Raw genomic sequence first — 19,023 nt, 5'->3', positions numbered from 1 at the left:
CATACATATGCCTACAGTGAGTTTGAAATTAAGCGCAACAATTTTGCTCAAGTCATTTGTCAGACAACATTAGATAGATACTAGTAGTTGACGAGCAACAGCGCATGCGCACAGCGAGGTGCGAGAGTAATTGAACAACCAAGTGTGAAATGAAATGAAAAAAAAAATAAAAATAAAAATCAGCCTTTTGGTATTTCCATTATAGAGAGCATACTACAGGCTTCCAGGAGGCCTACTAGGTCTGCCTAAGGTGGTCAAGGATCCTAAGAGCACACGAAACCGTATAGCGGAATAGTTGCTTTCAGTAACCTCCATGTCCTGTTTGGAACCGGGTTAGGTTCAGTTCAACAATCAGTCCTTTTGATGCATTCTCATAGTGATCATGTTTTTTTTTTGGAGAAGCAGCCTTTTCATGGTTTTCGCATTACCTTCAAACTCTAATCTTCGTTGCTCAACGTCGAATATAGATGTTACTACCCCTGCCTTCTACTACATACATACGTGATTCGCCAAGAGTGCATGCTCTATGCTTTTTCTGTTGCGTATTAAGCATGCGGATCGAAGCTTCATTTGTCGTCTGTTTTTACGCCCGGGAAATTTGGGTTCCACGTGAAAGTGAATTAGTTTGATTGCTGCTGCTGTTGGCGACTTTCCTAGTTTATTTGACCAAAGCTTCTGCTCTAATTTCCATCGAGAAATAACTCAATAATAGTTAGCATTTCAGATCATTTCAATAAACCTCAGGATATTCGCCTTCATTCATCTAAATGAGGCGCCTACTTACTTAACCGATTTCTTCGGAATTTTGTCGGGATGCGGAAGCAGGAAGTGCCACATAGACGCAGGATATAGGAATTTTACTATCCCATGTTTGGGAAGAAAAATGCGGTCGAGACTAATGAGATTGCGGCGTTCGGGTAGTTTGCGGAGTTTTTCTAAGTTTGAAGTAGTGAAGGAACCAGTATAAACACTACCAACAACGTCAGCCTGGAGATCAAGCGAAGAACAACTTTAGCCAACAGGTGCTACTTTAGCTTTTAGCTTTAAGGACATGGGCATAGAGAGGATGCTCCGGTGAAAAGATCCTTCGACTCCGAACGACAACGAAAGAAAAGGGCACGGACCAACAAAATGGAATGACCAAGTGCAGAAGGACCTGTTTGCACTCGGAATGAGTAACTGCCGCATATTCGCATTGGAAATAGGCAATTGGAGAAGCATTTCGCTCTCGGCCCAAACCGACAAACGGTTGTCGTGCCAAATAAGAAGAGAAGAAGAAGAAGTAGCTGATAGTATGCCCGACACTATTTCAGATATAAAAATTTGTGTGCATTAGCCAAACCGCCAAAAGCACATATACTTACACACATAAATTATTCAATCAATTTACTGACAGCCTAAAATTGGCAATAGCATTTAACTGCCTGCAGCTGATAGATAAATTAAAGAGCTGACAAAGCGATACTCGCTACCGATTGCCAATTCGAGAAGATCAGCCTCTAGCATCCTCCACCGCCAGCAGCTAATCTCAATTGTTTGATTTAAGTGGAATTGGTGATAACTGAAATTCATTGCTCTTTAAACTTTATTGACGAAAAGCAAGAATAAAAAAAACGGACAGTAATAGCTTTTTTTTTTTGATTAACACATAAATTAATTAATTTATCGATGATGCGCCGTAAAGCAATAACGAATAATTTCTTCTATAATGAAGTTAGGCTATGCTGTAGAAGTGGCTGGCGGAGGTAAGTATGCTTGAGCGTGGCGCAATGGCTATTGGGACGGGGCTTATGGGCTGAAAGCCAATATTTAAGGAGTGACAAATACTTTTTTTTTTGTTTGGGAGAACGATTTACCTTGGATAGTCAGTGGAAATCTGTCGACCAAAGAAAATATAGTAATAAAAAATCCGGCCGTTTTCCATAACTAGGGGAAAAAAGTCCGGCCTAAAACTGACATGTATGTATGTTACAAGTAAGCATTTATTATATCGCTAAGTGTGATCACTAAAACTGTTGTTAATGGCTAACAATCAGCATGAGTAGACAACGGACAGCAAGCAGCGACGATAAGCAACAGTCAACAGTTGGTGAAAAGTCAATTGAATATCGATTTTTTATGATGCAGTATGCAGTTGTGCATACATATGTACATACATATGTACGCGTATACATAGATAGTTTTATTTGAGGTATTTATGTTTGTATGTACTTCGAGGGGAGACAGGCAAAAACGCCGATAGTTTGGCGGCAAATAAAGTTGTTTACAACGTAGATTTATGAAGCTGTTTGCCAGGCCTACCAAGCTTCCAAGTATCTCAAATAGGCAGCACACAAAGTAACGGGTGATTTTTTAAGAGCTTGATAACTTTTTTTTTAAAAAAAACGCATAAAATTTGCAAAATCTCATCGGCTCTTTATTTGAAACGTTAGATTGGTCCATGACATTTACTTTTTGAAGATAATTTCATTTAAATGTTGACCGCGGCTGCGTCTTAGGTGGTCCATTCGGAAAGTCCAATTTTGGGCAACTTTTTCGAGCATTTCGGCCGGAATAGCCCGAATTTCTTCGGAAATGTTGTCTTCCAAAGCTGGAATAGTTGCTGGCTTATTTCTGTAGACTTTAGACTTGACGTAGCCCCACAAAAAAATAGTCTAAAGGCGTCAAATCGCATGATCTTGGTGGCCAACTTACCGGTCCATTTCTTGAGATGAATTGTTCTCCGAAGTTTTCCCTCAAAATGGCCATAGAATCGCGAGCTGTGTGGCATGTAGCGCCATCTTGTTGAAACCACATGTCAACCAAGTTCAGTTCTTCCATTTTTGGCAACAAAAAGTTTGTTAGCATCGAACGATAGCGATCGCCATTCACCGTAACGTTGCGTCCAACAGCATCTTTGAAAAAATACGGTCCAATGATTCCACCAGCGTACAAACCACACCAAACAGTGCATTTTTTGGGATGCATGGGCAGTTCTTGAACGGCTTCTGGTTGCTCTTCACTCCAAATGCGGCAATTTTGCTTATTTACGAAGCCATTCAACCAGAAATGAGCCTCATCGCTGAACAAAATTTGTCGATAAAAAAGCGGATTTTCTGCCAACTTTTCTAGGGCCCATTCACTGAAAATTCGACGTTGTGGCAGATCGTTCGGCTTCAGTTCTTGCACGAGCTGTATTTTATACGGTTTTACACCAAGATCTTTGCGTAAAATCTTCCATGTGGTCGAATAACACAAACCCAATTGCTGCGAACGGCGACGAATCGACATTTCACGGTCTTCAGCAACACTCTCAGAAACAGACGCAATATTCTCTTCTGTACGCACTGTACGCATTCGTGTGGTTGGTTGAATGTCCAATAAAGTAAACTGAGTGCGAAACTTGGTCACAATCGCATTAATTGTTTGCTCACTTGGTCGATTATGTAGACCATAAATCGGACGTAAAGCGCGAAACACATTTCGAACCGAACACTGATTTTGGTAATAAAATTCAATGATTTGCAAGCGTTGCTCGTTAGTAAGTCTATTCATGATGAAATTTCAAAGCATACTGAGCATCTTTCTCTTTGACACCATGTCTGAAATCCCACGTGATCTGTCAAATACTAATGCATGAAAATCCTAACCTCAAAAAAATCACCCGTTACAACAAAAAATTGACCAGCTGAGCGCTTTTTTCGGACACTAACCAATCATGATGAAACTGCATGTCAGGGGTTAGGTAGAGGGCGCTGAAGAAAGTTTTGTTCCAAATTGGGTTACAGCATTGCAGTACATTTACGTTCATAGGTGAACATATATGTGCATATGTACATTAGGGTGCATCACTCTCCATACAAAAAAAAAAAAAAAATCGGTACTTTTTATTATATTTTAAAACTTCCGCAAAAATATTACGCACTTCGGTAAAATATTAAGTATTACGTGAGCTAAACTTAATTAAAAATACGTCCTAAAATCGCTATAAAATTAATAAAAACTAGTCTTTAATAAAATTAGTTTTTAAAAATATTGCTTTTTTTTAATCACCCGCAGATAGAAGATGCCTAAAAGGTCTGCATACAAATGTTTAAATATTTTATCAATGGAATCAAAATAATTCGATTTTTGGAGGTATTTTCAAATTGGTCTGACTTCCGTAGATTTTAGTATTTTTTTGAAATATTTTGGCGTAGGTCTTAAAATGTGACAAATTTTATATTTTTTTTTTGTGATGTATCCTAATGTGCATACATAAGCACATGCAAGCTTATGCATATGCAGCGAACTCTTAAAACTCGTTAATAGATAAATCCATTGCACGTTTGACCCATTAAACTGGTCAATATTCGTTTCGCTCTGTCACAATAAAAGCAAAGAAAAAAAAAATTGGGCACATATGTATGCGCCAAAAGAAAAACTTTGAATTGGGATGAGAAGCACAGCTGGAGCGCATTTTATTTGATATTTTTTGGTTAATTAACAACATATCGGCGATGGTGTAAGGAAGCATTGCTGTAGATTCGGATGCTAGATATTTTTACTCTGTTATCTATCATCTAGGTATGAGTATCTTATTACAAATTAAAAATGAATTTGTTTTCTTAATTTTGTTGGATAATAAATTAATGTCTGCATCTAAAGCAGTATTTTTTTTTATTTTCAGTGTTGACTAAAATTCTCGCCCAGCTTATGAATACTATAAAGAAACAAACCGCCATGCAAGCAAATACCTATGACCACCAAAGACTTGAGCGCGAGTTCTATAGGTCCGTGTGGTATCTTATTGATCGTTGGCCTTAAAGCCAGTAGCGTTATGCGACTAAATTTTGCTCTTTTTGAGAGTCGAAGTTGGACTTGGTATCAATGCAGAAAAGACAGATCCGGTACTCTTCCCAGCAAATACAAGATTCCGAACTGGTTCAAGCCTAAGCTGGATGGGATGACCCCTCAGATGAAGCGAAGTACCAAGTATCTATAGTAAGGCCCACACGGCCTTACGGCCGGTGTGGTATTGGTTTGGTGGAGAGTATTGGAGAATACAACATTTCTTAACAGTATAGGACTACAACAAAGGCAGGCAGTGCTCTACACCTTTGGTGCATCTATTGCCGGCGGACCTATCGGCCAAGAATATAGCGTACAAAACTGCTACCAGACTTACAGCTACGGGGCAGTTTGTGTGCAGGCCTTACGTCCAAAGTAATATAGGGCCAACTTTAAATGGCCCGATTGACTATGTGACCCCGGATCTGCACTTTGTAACGAACTTCGAAGACGAAGGTCGAAGGCTGGCGTAAAAGCATGAGGAGTGTTGGGTCAGTGAATGTGTATACAGACGGATCGAAGAGATAAAGAAGGGCGTCGGGGCAGCGGTCGCCTGAACAAATCTCATAAATTGCCAAACTACCGCAGAATTTTCCAGCCGGAGGTGTTGGCAATAAGAAGGGCGGCAGAGCTACTGAATAGCACCCCAGCAAATAAGCAGTGACGTACATCTTTACGAGGTTCCCGGGCGCTCCAGCGTCGCGGGCAACGAGGCTTGCCAAAGGGGGTGCTTTGTCGGAAATCATGCTGACTGAGGAGGTGCCGGATTCAGTCCACGCGTTTAAACGGGAACTTTACCTGTCCATGAGCCGAAAGGCGCAGCAGTCGTGGAACAAAACGCAAGGTGTCCAGGGTTATGTGCAGAACGTATGACATGAAGCTGACGAAGTGCCTCGTTTCCCTCAAGAGAGTGGACGTCACTGGTGGATGTCCTAACTGGTGCCTGCTGGCATCGCACGCCTTTAAGCAGGCTCTGACTAACGATAAGATATGTAGAAGATTGCGAACGAGGGAAGAGGCAGTGGAGAATATACTCTGCAAGTGTCCTGTCCTTATCAGACTGCATACTGCAGACTGTCCTTATCAGACTGGAGCAGGTTTTCTACCTAATCTGGAAACCGCCGCCATGGTAGGGTATAACAAGGTGTTCCAGTTTGCCAAGGCGACTGCGATATTCTTCAACAGTGCTCCTGGTAAGCAGTGATTAGCAGCATGTTCCACTCTCAAATATTTATTTGATTATTTTAAAGGCGGAGGAAGAGAACATACTATTAAAGAGATACATAGCATTTTCAATGTATCAGATCATAAATTATTGCCACTTTGTGACACGATATGGAAGTGGAAATATCATCTTTTGAATTAGACATTTCTCATTCAGTATGGTAGGCATTTTGAGATTAGAATCAAAAAATTAACCAAACTTTGAACGCGGACTTCAGATTGTGGTTGGGTGACCCGAAACAAGTTTAATAGTTTCATGTGGCAGAGAGAGAAAAAATTTGTTGTAGGAATGGTTTACTGTTGCACTCCTAAAAGATCTTCTATAAATATTCAGCCATTGAAGATCGTAAATGAATGCTATTTAAAGCATATCTGTAAACATTTTTCAGAACAAACATATAAAACGATATAACAGATTGCCATTTTGCATGTCTAGAAACTACATATGTATGACCCACTCTCCCCTCACAAAACACACCTCTGCAGCTACGTAGGCCACAAAGGCACCGATCGTATGTTCGAAAGTGCAAAAGTCGTTGTAATCGTTCGGACATTGGACGACACAATGGACAATTGTGTTAAAGTACTAAACAGCAAAAAGAAGGGAAACAAACAAGCAGAAGACAAAAAAAAATAAAAAAAACTAAACCAAATGTTTTTTTAAAACAAAAAAAAGAAAAAAAAAAAAAAAAACAAAACAAAGAACGAAGCATACTTGTGTAACGTTCTCGCCTCGAGAAGTGAGGGGCGGTGTTTTTTTTTCACTTAATGGCAACAAATGGCGGCAACACTTGAAGTGTTCAACTGTTTCGCCCGTTCCCGCGCAGCCTATGGGGAAGTGGGCAGATTTTTGTAGTGATCGTTTATTATGCGAGTAGTAATAGTAGTAGGTACCTAGTTGTTCTTATTATTTTTGTTATTGTCGGATTTTATGGTAATGCTCGTAAATATGGGCACGCGCGCTAATAAGGACTTGTACACAAGCGTTCAACATGCATGCTGGGGTTGTGTTTCCTCCTCATCGACGATGCTTTTGTTTTAATGGAAAAGGCATGGGAAGCCAGCCAGCGTTGCACGATGGATTGCGAGTGGTTAAATATTGCAAGTGTAACGCTAACTAGAGGTATGTATTCTTAAATACGAGTATAATAAAGATATGCGTTATATTTTGAGTGCAATTTAACTTTTGCATATTTATCGAAACAATAGAATCGAGTGATCTCATGAAACTAGCTCTATAGTTTTTTCAGATTTTTTTTAGTCTGTTGAATCTTTGAAAAGCCCACCGTTCGGCGCTTGATCGGCATAGTATATTTATTGCAAAAAAAAAAAAAAAACAAAATTGATTTTACAAAGGAGTTATAAAGTATATTTACATATACGTAAGTGTTTCAGAAGAGCTTATTGGCAATTGACTTCCCCGCTATTTATGATCGTTAAAGGTAAGCATGTGTAGTGAGTGTTTATAAGCGAACGCCGATGGTGCTGTAGATTAGCATTTGCATACATATTTATGTATGTATAGATGTACATAGTATTTACATATGTATTTTCTACTGGCTGTACAAACATGCGGACCTTTTAATGGATTAGGAGTCCTCTCAATTGCAAACTCGGGGGGAAATAAGTTTATTTCCTTATGAATTATAACCAATTCACAAAGGCAACTTAAGTGAAAAATAACTTTTACTTTTTTTTTAATTTAATATGAAAATTCTCAGAAAGGAAAAACCATTTTTCATCTAAGGCGCTCGTAAACGATGAGAGTAAATCCCTTGAGAATAGGAATTCACTCTCATTTACTTGAAATCCCTTGAGAATAGAAATTTATGCTCACCGTCTATTTTATTCTCAGCTATACACATTTTGAGATGCCTAATAACGCAAGGACAGGGTTGTGTGATTTTGAATTAGTCAAATCACAAATCCATAAATCAAATTTATTTCTGAATTGGAAGTTGCAGCAAAGCCTAAATAAATTTTATTTGTGACTTCATTCGTCAACTAAATAAAGAAAAAAAATTTATTTCGGGATTTTCGAGACTTCGGATTTTCAGGATTTTCTAAACTAATTCGGGATTTTTGGGACTATTACGGGGTTTTCAAGATTTTATGGATTTATGAAACTACCTCGAGATTTCGGGGGATTCTCGGCACTGTATCGAGATTGTCGTGAATTTTTTTAACTATTTCGGGATATTTCGGGATACCTCGGACTATTTTGAGATTTTTGGGGCTAATTCGGAAATATTGGGACTTTTGAGAGTACTTCGACATTTTATGATTCTGGTGCCTGAATAACCAACATTTCGAGGTAGTTTCGAGAATCCCGAAATATACCCGAAATTCTCGAAGTAGTCTCAAAGATCCCGATATTGTCTCCAGAACCCTTCCAATTTTGAAGTGACTCGAAAACCCCGAAATAGTCCCTAAAACTCTTAAAATTTCAAAGTATTGAAAATCCCAAAGAAGTCTCAGAAATCCACAAGTGCTCTTGTAAATTCCGAAATATTCACGAGAATCCCAAAAATCTTGAAGTCGTCTAGCAAAAGCCGAAATATAAACATGGCACAGCGCTGAAACCGGCGCGTCTCTAAAGCAAACTTAACAAGGAACGATGGCAATTCATTCCAAAATAAACCATCTTAGAAGAAGTATTTGACAAAATTTTCCGAGCCCGATAAGGTTAGCAAAAGTAATTAAGCAGCCGACAAAAATTAAACGCTACTACCAACGTTTCCTTGCACCTGGAATCGTTTTTTCGTTTGTGTAGAAGGACCTCTTTTTCCTCATCACGTCTGATATCCACTTATCCCTATCTGGCCGACCGGTCGTGGATTTGTTGTTAGAAGGCGAGATAGGAGCATAATAATCAGCTTCGATGGGAAAGGCGGCTATGGTATCGCTGTGACCGTTAAACATTACAGTAGTCGCTGATCACAGTTAATTTGTTTCAATTGATTGGTACTACAGGCTTTGGCAAACTTCGTCAATTGAACAAAGCGCAAAAGCGGTCCCAACTTTTTATGAAAATGATAGTTCTACAAGATGTGCATTTAGCGTATTACGTATTTTTTTTCCCAGTCAACATAACCGGTCATTTGAGTCAACAATCAGCCCTTTGATGCGAAAATTCGAAGAAACTGGGTGTAACGGTGTATAGCGCGACGAGTGAACCAGGTCGCGTCAACCTAACAACAAAAGACCTACATATGTATGTTTATACGCCTAAAAATTGAATTGACACAGAACTGAATCCTAGAGACCGTTTTTAGCACCGAATAAGTGCCAATTGGCCGCTTGAACAACGAGCAGTTGATGTCTAAACGGATATGTTAACAAGCAAAACTTCCGCATTTGGGATACCGAAAATCCAGGGGTCATTCGAGAAGAAACTATGTACCCAAAACGAATCAGTGTTTGGTGTAGTTTTTTGGGCTGGCGGAGTCATCGGGCTGTACTTATTTGAAAATGATTTATGACTTGAATTAGATGACGGTGCCACTTGCCACATAGCGCATAAAACAATGGTTTCAGGATGTATTATCTCACGAAACAACGAGTTCAAATGTCCGCCGAGATCTTGTGATTTGACATCGTTGAACTTCTTTCTCTAGGGTGGTTTCTCATTCATTTTAACCTTAGCCACTTTGCCTGCTTACTTTCCACTAAAGGGACGGCGGTTTAGGTGATATGTATTTGTTGCTTCTAAAGAAAAACAATAAGCCAATTTAATACTGCGAAATTGATTTGTTTCACTTCAGAAGCTCAACCGTCCACACTTCCGTAAATTATGCATTCTAATGAAATGCAGCCAATTTCTATGTGCTCTTCACATGCTATGTCCGCCAGGCCGCCATGCTACACCGCAAGCACGTTGGACACGTTTAGCAATTTTAAAAATTTCTTCCTGCCCTGGCAAAAGAAGAAGCTGTATGTAAGTAACTATTTATTCGTAACTAGCCGACTTGACTGCCGGAATTTATGTATATACGAGTAGTTGCACCAGAAGCTGCAAAGACTTTCACATGGAAAGTTCTTTCAACTTCAACCAGCTAACTAGCGAAGTGGAAATCGATCCATATTTGGTGCTGGTCAACGATCTGACTGAACTGTTAGTTGGTGAGGCGTGCACATCAGTTCAGTGCCGCGGATCACTGACAGATCGATCGCACATTTGACGCGCTCACACGTCACTGAGCATATGTTGTACTTTGGAATGGTGATGGGAACGGGAATGGGAATGAGAGAGTGTGTGTGATTGCGTGTGTGACGTACGTATGTATGTACGTAGTTTACGAGTATGCACTTCTCACTGCGATCGATCATTTTGTTGGTTACCGCGAAGTTGTTGGCTGGCAGGCAGGCAGGCACCATATTTAGCAGCAACGTTGCCAACAACTGTATACTTACTTCCACCGACACCACCCCAATCAACGGTATAAACAATATCATCTTTGGCGTGCACGACTGGTAAGAATTGCATTGCCATAAAACACCGACAACAACAAAAGTGGGAATAAGTAAAAATGAAATAAAAAACCAACGAGTAATAAACAAGGAATTGTAACAGTTGCGGAAGACGTATGCAATTTTATAAAAAGTAAAAGAATAAATTGAAGAATGTGTTTGGAAAAATGCACTTTGGTTGGAGATAAAAAGCGGATGAACTCTGCACAGTAGAGCGTTATATGAAATTAGTAAATCAAAAGAAGAGTTTAGCTTTAATTTAAAAATGCATAGAGTGAAGTGGTCTATGAACTGGGTTGTAAGTTCTCTTCCTACCTTAAGAGCAGATGGATGTTACCCTGAACTGGAATGCCTATTAAAACATATAGCGGCTTTAGAACCCTGGTAGGCCGATATAAAAATTAGAAATTTATTAAGATACGCTTTTTGCATGTCGCTTACGCCGTTCCGGCTACGAAACGCTACCAATGAAGGAAGCATTTTTTTTTGTGTAGGCAGGAGTCCGAAATGACATTTAATCTTACGATGTAGGTTCTTACCGCGCAATGCGCATGCAAGCTTCCTTTCGAAGTCGACGGTCTCCGCATTGCTAGGATGTGAAGCTTTTTAGAACACCCACGTTGCAAGAACTCATCAGGGTACTTCTTCCTGGAACCGTGAACGATCCCAAAAACGATGTGGAGTTTTACTTATCCTTTCTAACGCAAAGTGGATAGGTGCAGGAAGTGTCGTGAGCGGAAGATCAGGGAAACTTTACAGCATATTCTATGCCGATGTCCCGCAATATCAAAAACACGACTAAAATGTTTAGCAGCCCACAAATTTGAGAAGTTAGCAGACATCTCAAAAGTAGAGCTGAAATTACTACTGAAATTCGCGAAAATTGTTGATGTCTACTTTAACGTCTAAAATCGAAATCCAATTAACAACGCTAAGGGCCTAACGGCCTGTGTGTGGCTAAGCGCGGTCCAGATAAACCTAACCAGCATTAACACCGATAATTCTTGCCAACAAGTGCTACTTTGGCCTGAGTAGGCAATTAAGGAGTAAAATCGTATTTCGACGTACGAAAACCACACTCTATATATCACTCATCATGCCCATGTTCGTATATGGCGCCGAAGTATGGGTAATAACAACATCCGATTAGGCGGATCTTGGAGTATTCGATAGAAATATTTTGGAAAAGATTTACGGGCCCTTACACGCTGGCGACGACGAGTATCGCAGATGATGGAACGATGAGCTTTAATTTAATTAATTTAATGATGAACTTTACAACGATATATAAATAGTGCAGCGAAGTAAAATAAAGCGGCTACGCTTGATTGGCCATGTCTCCGATGCTTCACCTCTGAAGGTATTCAACTCGGAACCCGCTGATGGTAGCAAAGGAAAAGGGTGGCCCTACTGCGATGGAAAGACCAAGTGGAGAAGGACTTGGTTTCACTTGGCATTTATAATTGGCGTTAGTTGGCATAGAAGAGAAATGACTGGCGTGCTTTGTTGAACTCGGCCAAAATCGCTTAGGCGGTTACAGCGCCAAATAACAAGAAGAAGCACCTAGAGCAAGCCTCAGTTTGTCGAAAAAAAATCTGCACTTTTCTTTCACCCTACACCTTCCTTGTCAGTTTATCAGTCGTGCGGTTCTCTCAAATTTTTCAATGTACCCAGATAAAAAAAACTGTCAACCAAAGTTTAAAGCAGCTAAATAATAAAATCCGTTATCCATCATCTGCTTGTAAACTGGACAATAGCCTGCCAACCTAACTTTGTGGTTTACGATAATTTCCTAAGGTATGCGCTCAAAAATATAGCAACCATCACCACTCCTGTACCAGTCCTTAACCCATTCTCTGAAGCCTGTCATGGAGTAAACGAGTGTCGCAGTAGCAGCCTAATCTAGTTAATATACTCAGATTGCAGAATGCCGTACCCACGACCTTAAGTTAAAAAGGAGAACGTCTAACATGCCTTCTTCAGTGGATAATAACGATAGTAGAACCTCGAAACATAGGAGTTGCCTGTAAAAGCTTTCAAAATATTGGCCTCACTCATTTCATCATTCCTTTCCCACTGTTCTGCCAAACTGACCAATTGTTGTCTTTCCCATTGTTTGCTATGGGAAAACTTGTGCGGCTAACTTGTTGTCGGCACAAATTGGCAGCAACCATAACAGACCATAAACATATGTATATACCAGGTATTTATGTGAGTATTCACGATTAGTTAAAAATATTTATAAACCTTTAGAAATGTTCACTTTGTTAGGTACTGACATAGAGGCACGCCGCAAAGGGTAACTTACCGTTTCTGTGCAATTTCTGGCGTTGACCGCCGCCGACACCTCCAACATCTCTGATGCCATGTCCATTATGACTACCGCCATTGTAGTTGCCACCGCCACCACCACCACCACCAACACCGTGCGCACCGTTGCCGTTGCCGTTGCCGTTACGGCCATTTTTCTTCTTCTGCTGTTGCGTCGACGTGCCACGTTTGTTTGTGTTGACAGCGAATGCCGATGTTGTTGCCTTGACTGCTGCAGCATTTGTGGCATCTGCCAGCGCAATATTGTCCGCAACAAATTCATTACTATTTATGTTGCTCTCGACGGCCAGACCACTTTTGGTTTTACGACGTGTGGCTTGATGATGTGTTTGTCTTTGTTGCTTTCGTTGTTGTTGTGTTTGGTGGTGTTCGCGTTGTTTACGCGATTTTTCATGCTTGTGTGATTTGTTTGGCTGCGAGTGCTGTTGCTGTTGCTGTTGCTGTTGCTGTTGCTGTTGCTGTTGCTGCTGCTGCTGCTCCTCCTGCTGCTTCTTGCGCTTTTGTGCGCGATGTTGCTGACGCAGTGCCTGTTGCTGCTGCTGCTGTTCGAGCCGCTGTAACTTTTTCGCCGCAACTAGAGTGCGCGCTGTCCAAGAGTCGATGCTGGACTCGATAAAATCGGCTCGACTTGTATTGGCCGGCATTAGGGTCTCGGAGTATTCTCTGAGCAGCTGCGCGGGGGATAGGCTGCGCAGCTGTTGGTGCATGAGTTGTGTACGTGCAGTTGTAGCTGCATGTGTGGGTGTGGCGGTGAGGAATATAAAGTTTATGCTCACGAGCTGCAGATAGCGCAGTAAAAGCGGCAACCGAAGTCTTTTAGTTTTTATTCTCTCGTTAGCGATTTGTTTTTTCACAGAACGCATAGTGGAGGGCTTTTCCTTAGAACGTCTAGAGCGCAACATTTTCGAAACTTTCGTTTCCTTCACTTTATTGGGAGTTGTGTTTCGCGTACTTAATTTTATTTGAACATGGTGATTTTCAAAATTCACTACTTCACACTTCACGATTTGTGTTATTGTGATTTCCTTTTTATTTTTATCTTACTTTTCTTAATTATTCACACCTGTAGTAGCATAAATATTTTCTTACACTTCACAAATTTATACTCTGTTGTAGTTTTCTTCACGATCATTTTTGTTTAGGCAACAACTAAATGGAAAAAAAACTCATATAATGAATGCTCACAACACATTTCCTAATCCATACAATTTTCTTAATAACTGTGGACTGTGAAATCTTAGCATTTCCTTTGATTATGAAATTTAAGCAAAAAATTAAATTTCACTTCAGCACGATAAAGAACTGTTAAATCGGTGACTAAATTTTTAGTGTTTATATTTCTGCTTTTTGATTTTCACAACAACTACTGCACGAAGTTTCAAATAGGGATTAGATGAGAAATATACTAATTTGAAAAGTATGTAGAATTGTTTCTTGAAATACATATATCATTTCGGTAAATATTCGAGAGATCGTTAGTAAGCCATTGAGCCAAAAAATTGACAAGAGATTTCGGAAATTCGTTCCAAAACACATCATACTCGTTCCCTGCAGGAAGCCTCAACAATCAAAGCGAAACCATAGATTATAAAGCTATTAAGCTCAGAGCTACGAAAAACTTTTTAACGAGAGGTGAAGATAGAGACTAAAAGTTTAAACAGATGGCAGCGTTGATCCGGACTAACTCGGATTTAATCCGGATCAACTGCAGTTAATTCCCGAGTTGATCCGGATCAACGCCGCCGTATGTTTCTGCTTTAAGATAAGATTCGCCATGCCCGATTCTGCCTACTGCATTGACGTCAATGCTGTGCCGAGAGATGTTATAGCTTACGTTGGTAAAGCAACAAAACTTCATTATTATCACAGTTCCAAGTCATTGTGAGATGAAATCACATCTATTTTTGATGGTTGGCTAGGCTAATCACTTCTAGAAAAACCTTTGGATAATGCGCGCTTAACATGCGGCCAGCTGCGGTTGACATCTCAGGTGGTTAATGTATATTTCAGAGAGTTCTTCTAGAGTCTTTAGAAAATGCGTGATAAGATGCTTAAAACTCAGCACCGCGAAGTCTGAACAGGTAATCATAAAGTGTGTAGTAGTAGTAGTAGATAATACTCCATACACAAAGTAGCAACAGTATTGACAAGGATCCCAAACTTAACTGGAACCCAAGCATTGAAGAGCGTACAAGGAAGGCCACGATGGCTCTATATGCAGCCAAGAGAATGTTAGGCAACAGATGGGGTTTGAAACCGAGGATTGTGTACTGAATACACTCTTATGGAGCGCTCGTCTGGTGGCTAGCCCTTACTAAGGATTACATAAATAAAAAGCTTAGCGGAATTCAAAGGTCAGCAGCCGCTGGCGTAACAGATGCAATGAGATCCTGTCCGAAGGATGTTTTGAACGTTCGTTTTGATTTATTACCGATAGATATCTTTATCGAAAACTCAGCTGCTAACAGCGCCATCAGACTGCGTACCATGGGTCTCTGGAAGCAAATACCGTTCCGGTACGGTTCTATCCCAGACGCATTACTGCCTGAAATTAAAGCGCTGCCCACTGAATATATCAGTAAGGTACATCAAAGAGAATATCCCGCAAGAACGCAGGTGAATATCTTCTCGTGTAGCCAAGCGGCTATTCAGGCACTCTCTTCTACTTCTGTTAGAACTCAACTAGGGGATGACTGTAGGAGAGAGCTGGTCTATATCTGGTCTGATCAATATGAAATTACCATTCGAACATTTCCTGTGCGAGTGTCCATCCCTCGCAAAGATATGACTAAGGACACTCGGCAAACCATACCGGCAAAATGTTTCAGAGTGCAGCTGCCTGTCTTTGTATGACGTACTGCCCAGCACAAAGATCGCTCAACTGGCACTTGGCCTATATCTATAGAAAGTCAAAGGTAAAGTAAAGAAGTTTTCTGCACTAGCACTATAGCCTGATATCTTTACCAATTGGGTCATAAAATATGCCGACGCGACCGAAAGGGAAGTCAGGTATGTCCCTGACCTATTTCGAGCATTCCGTGAGGATGAGGAAATGCTTTGTTCTAACAGAGTATATGCTATTCATAATAGAGGTCCGCAATTGAGCAGTGAATCTAGTCCACCTTTCCAATAGCTTACTCTGTCTAAGAGGTTAAAGAAGAGTGCTTATAGAAATTCTTATATCTCTCGATTTCTTAAAACACTATATTGCATTCCTAGTAACCGTACTTTTGACAAACTAATAAGAATATAGCAAAAATTATTGTCGGGGACACCGCCCTTAAGGTGACCGTCTTTCTTACTTTTCGATCTGCATTCCTACATATGTATGTAGATCAATTTTTACTGGGGAGGAGGATGATAGATTATGAAAACGGCTTAAGTCGTTAATGTACATCCTTTGAGGTGAGTTAGTAGGTAAAGTTATCCACGCGACGGTCCCGTCCTAGTCAAGGCCTTTCGTCGATCGTGCTCGGCGAATATGATTAGGAGGCTTCGCTTTATAGACCCCGCCCATGTGATTAAGTTTTAATGAAGCTTCAATGGTTTTACAATTAGCTAAATCGTCGTGAAACCGGTGTCAAGGTTATTTTTTCTCAGAAGGGCAGCCATTTTAAGTTCGCAACCAAACTTTGCCTCTACGTTGGTATCCATACGTGCGAACGGATTTTTCTCTAGCTCTCGTCACAATTATTTTTGCAGTAGCTCAAAATTTAAACTTTTTGATTAAAAATCAAATTTTAAAACATGCCATTTTATTTTCAAAGCGAGTTTTAATGTTTCAGATGTGCCTTAGTAGGCCTGTAGTAGAATTTGGGAACCCTTTTTTTGAGCATTTTAACTCATTAACTTCTAGTAGAACTGGTCTTTTTCTGACAATTTTGAAAAAATATGGCAGTTAGAGGGTTAAAATATTACACAAAAATTTAGCACATTTTACTAGGGATTACAGAAAACGAAAAGCGTGTATCAAGGGGGAAGAGTAAATATATAATCAGCCTTGTTTTTTAAACTTATAAGTCGTTCCCATAATTTAATAGGCGAAATGAAAATAGCTACATTAGGAAAAATTATTTTTGTTTTTTTTTATAATTTTTGGGAATAATTGTTAACATAGAATTCGCAATAAGGCCCAATTTTTCAAGAAAGATCAGAATTTTTCGCCAAAGCAAAATAACCTTTAATCTTCTCTAAATAACTGATTTGAATTTTTGGAAAATTTAGCCTTGTACCTATAAAAGATGGAATGCACCGTGATCCTATTGGGGTTCGGTTATAATTCAGTTCAGACCCTAAAATAATAGTTCCCCAGAGTAAGAACAAACGCTTAACAATCTCTTTTTAAAAAGGGCGTCGCTATCGTAAGCACTTTGAGTCCCGAAAATAAAATTTTACACTACCTGCGATTAGCCCTACAGTATTCCTAAAGAATTTGAATATGTAAAAATCGCAAGTTTAGAAATTTTCAAGCCAAATTTAACTGAACTTATAGGAAATTTAAAAATATTTCATCAAAAAAAATTTATTAATTTGATAGCACTTTCTTACACGTCAGGCGACACACTCGAGTTCAATTAATTTTTCTGTTGAATACAATTTTTAATGTTACAAAATGAGTTAAATTTTTTTTTGTAATTTGTAAACGTTTTTTCTTTTTGAATCACATGTGAGCAGGCACAATCAGTTTTTGTTCAATTTATAACTAACCAATATTTTTGTTTCATATTTCTCCGTTAAAAACTTTATACGCGCAATAAAAGATTTTAATTTTTTAAGTTACTAGCGGCTTTCTTACCACACGCAGAGACGCTTATTGAAATTAAAAATTTTTTAATGCATCTCATCACAAATTAGTATTCCCATCGCCAGCAATTTTATTTATAAGTTACCCAATTTCCGAGAATTACAAGCAATCTACTGACGCTTTACAATGCTATTGGCACTAGCACTATGAATTATTACCATTGAAATTTCAAATATTATTAACAGCAAAGTAAATTACTAACATGAACGGAACTGCTGTCATTCACTTTGCAATCAATACGCAACAACAATTCTTGCGGCGATACATGAATCGGAACTGCTTCGCGTAGCACAAACACGCTTACATACGCAAGTATGAACAACTTCCGGTTGAACGCGACGGCGTCGTTGTTGTTTTTGCTTACTTCTTTCGCGTGCCGCACTTATGGACATACTCGTACATGAACTTTGAAAAGGGCTAAAAAGTGTTGATTGTATTTGTGCTTGTGCTTGCAACTATTTTTACACCTTCTTATTGCACTTTGGTTTGCTGCACAGGCTGGCTATTGTTGTTGGAAGACGCTACTGCAGTGCTTTTATTACGTTTCTTGTTTAACTTTAATTGCACATGTAGAAATGTTTGCAACACACTGGAGCATTTTTTGCAACAAAAATGCATTTAGTTTTTACTTTTTCCCCGTACTCAGCTTTTGAAGGACTGCTCGCGGCAAAAGGGGTCGCGTGCGATTTGAAACGGGGCCGCACGTAGCATCGCGAAAATACTCGTATAGCATACATATGTATGTACATGTAAAGCAAGCATCAACGAGTACTACGACAGCGACAGCCAAAATTAAAACGAACAAGCAGACGATGCGAATTGCCGTGACGATGACTCTGACGATGCAGACGAAGTTGCGTACGGCGACAAAATTTCTATTTTCGTATATCCTCAGAAAAAGGGCCAAGAAAACACCGATCTCTTGGTAGCCTTCATTATTTGTGCGATTTATCGCTAACGGATGGCGGCGCTTTTGTAGCACCGAATGTTTTGATGCATTTAATTTCTTATTTTTTCATTTCAAGCTCCATATTTTCCGTTCTCAAGTGAATATCTATCTATTAAGGAAACCAATTAGGCATTTTAACACTCCTGGCACACTCACACTGTAAAATATTCACATCTCTTAATTGCTTTTACCACACGCCTCATTTTCTTTACGCCCGTTACTAAACCACCGTTATACATACATATGTACGCATTTTCATTTAACACCATAACCCCGTCGTAAACAAGCACTTATCACCATAACTTACATTGCGTAATTGCCTTACTTATTTTCATATTTTTTCTCACTATTTTTCAAAAACACAAAACAAAAAAATAATTGTAATTTAATGCGCGTTTACTCGCCCGCTTTCCGTTTTTATGTCCACTCACGTTGA

The 19,023-nt window shown here is 39.6% G+C and overlaps 1 protein-coding gene across 4 annotated transcripts in view; it reads right to left on the bottom strand.

Moving 5' to 3' along the window:
* The window catches only part of LOC118735867 (laminin subunit alpha-1), a 252,725-nt gene extending 233,702 nt beyond the window's left edge, over positions 1–19,023 (bottom strand). For 2 of the 4 annotated variants that reach the window (XM_036465852.1, XM_036465855.1), the window contains exons 1-2: positions 17,383–19,023; positions 12,812–13,983 (exon numbers count right to left, since the gene is read on the bottom strand). In XM_036465852.1, coding sequence (XP_036321745.1) covers positions 12,812–13,736 — 925 coding nt within the window. In that variant the 5' untranslated portion in view covers positions 13,737–13,983; positions 17,383–19,023. The remainder of the gene's footprint in view (positions 1–12,811; positions 13,984–17,382) is intronic. The other 2 variants (XM_036465853.1, XM_036465854.1) reach the window with 2 other exon arrangements.

The sequence above is a fragment of the Rhagoletis pomonella genome, unplaced genomic scaffold (genome assembly GCF_013731165.1).
Source record: "Rhagoletis pomonella isolate Grant_MI unplaced genomic scaffold, Rhpom_1.0 Rhpom_scaffold_00003, whole genome shotgun sequence".
Taxonomy (NCBI): Eukaryota; Metazoa; Arthropoda; class Insecta; order Diptera; family Tephritidae; genus Rhagoletis; species Rhagoletis pomonella.
Note: the sequence above shows the minus strand (reverse complement) of the source record. Positions and strands in the feature narration are given on the sequence as shown.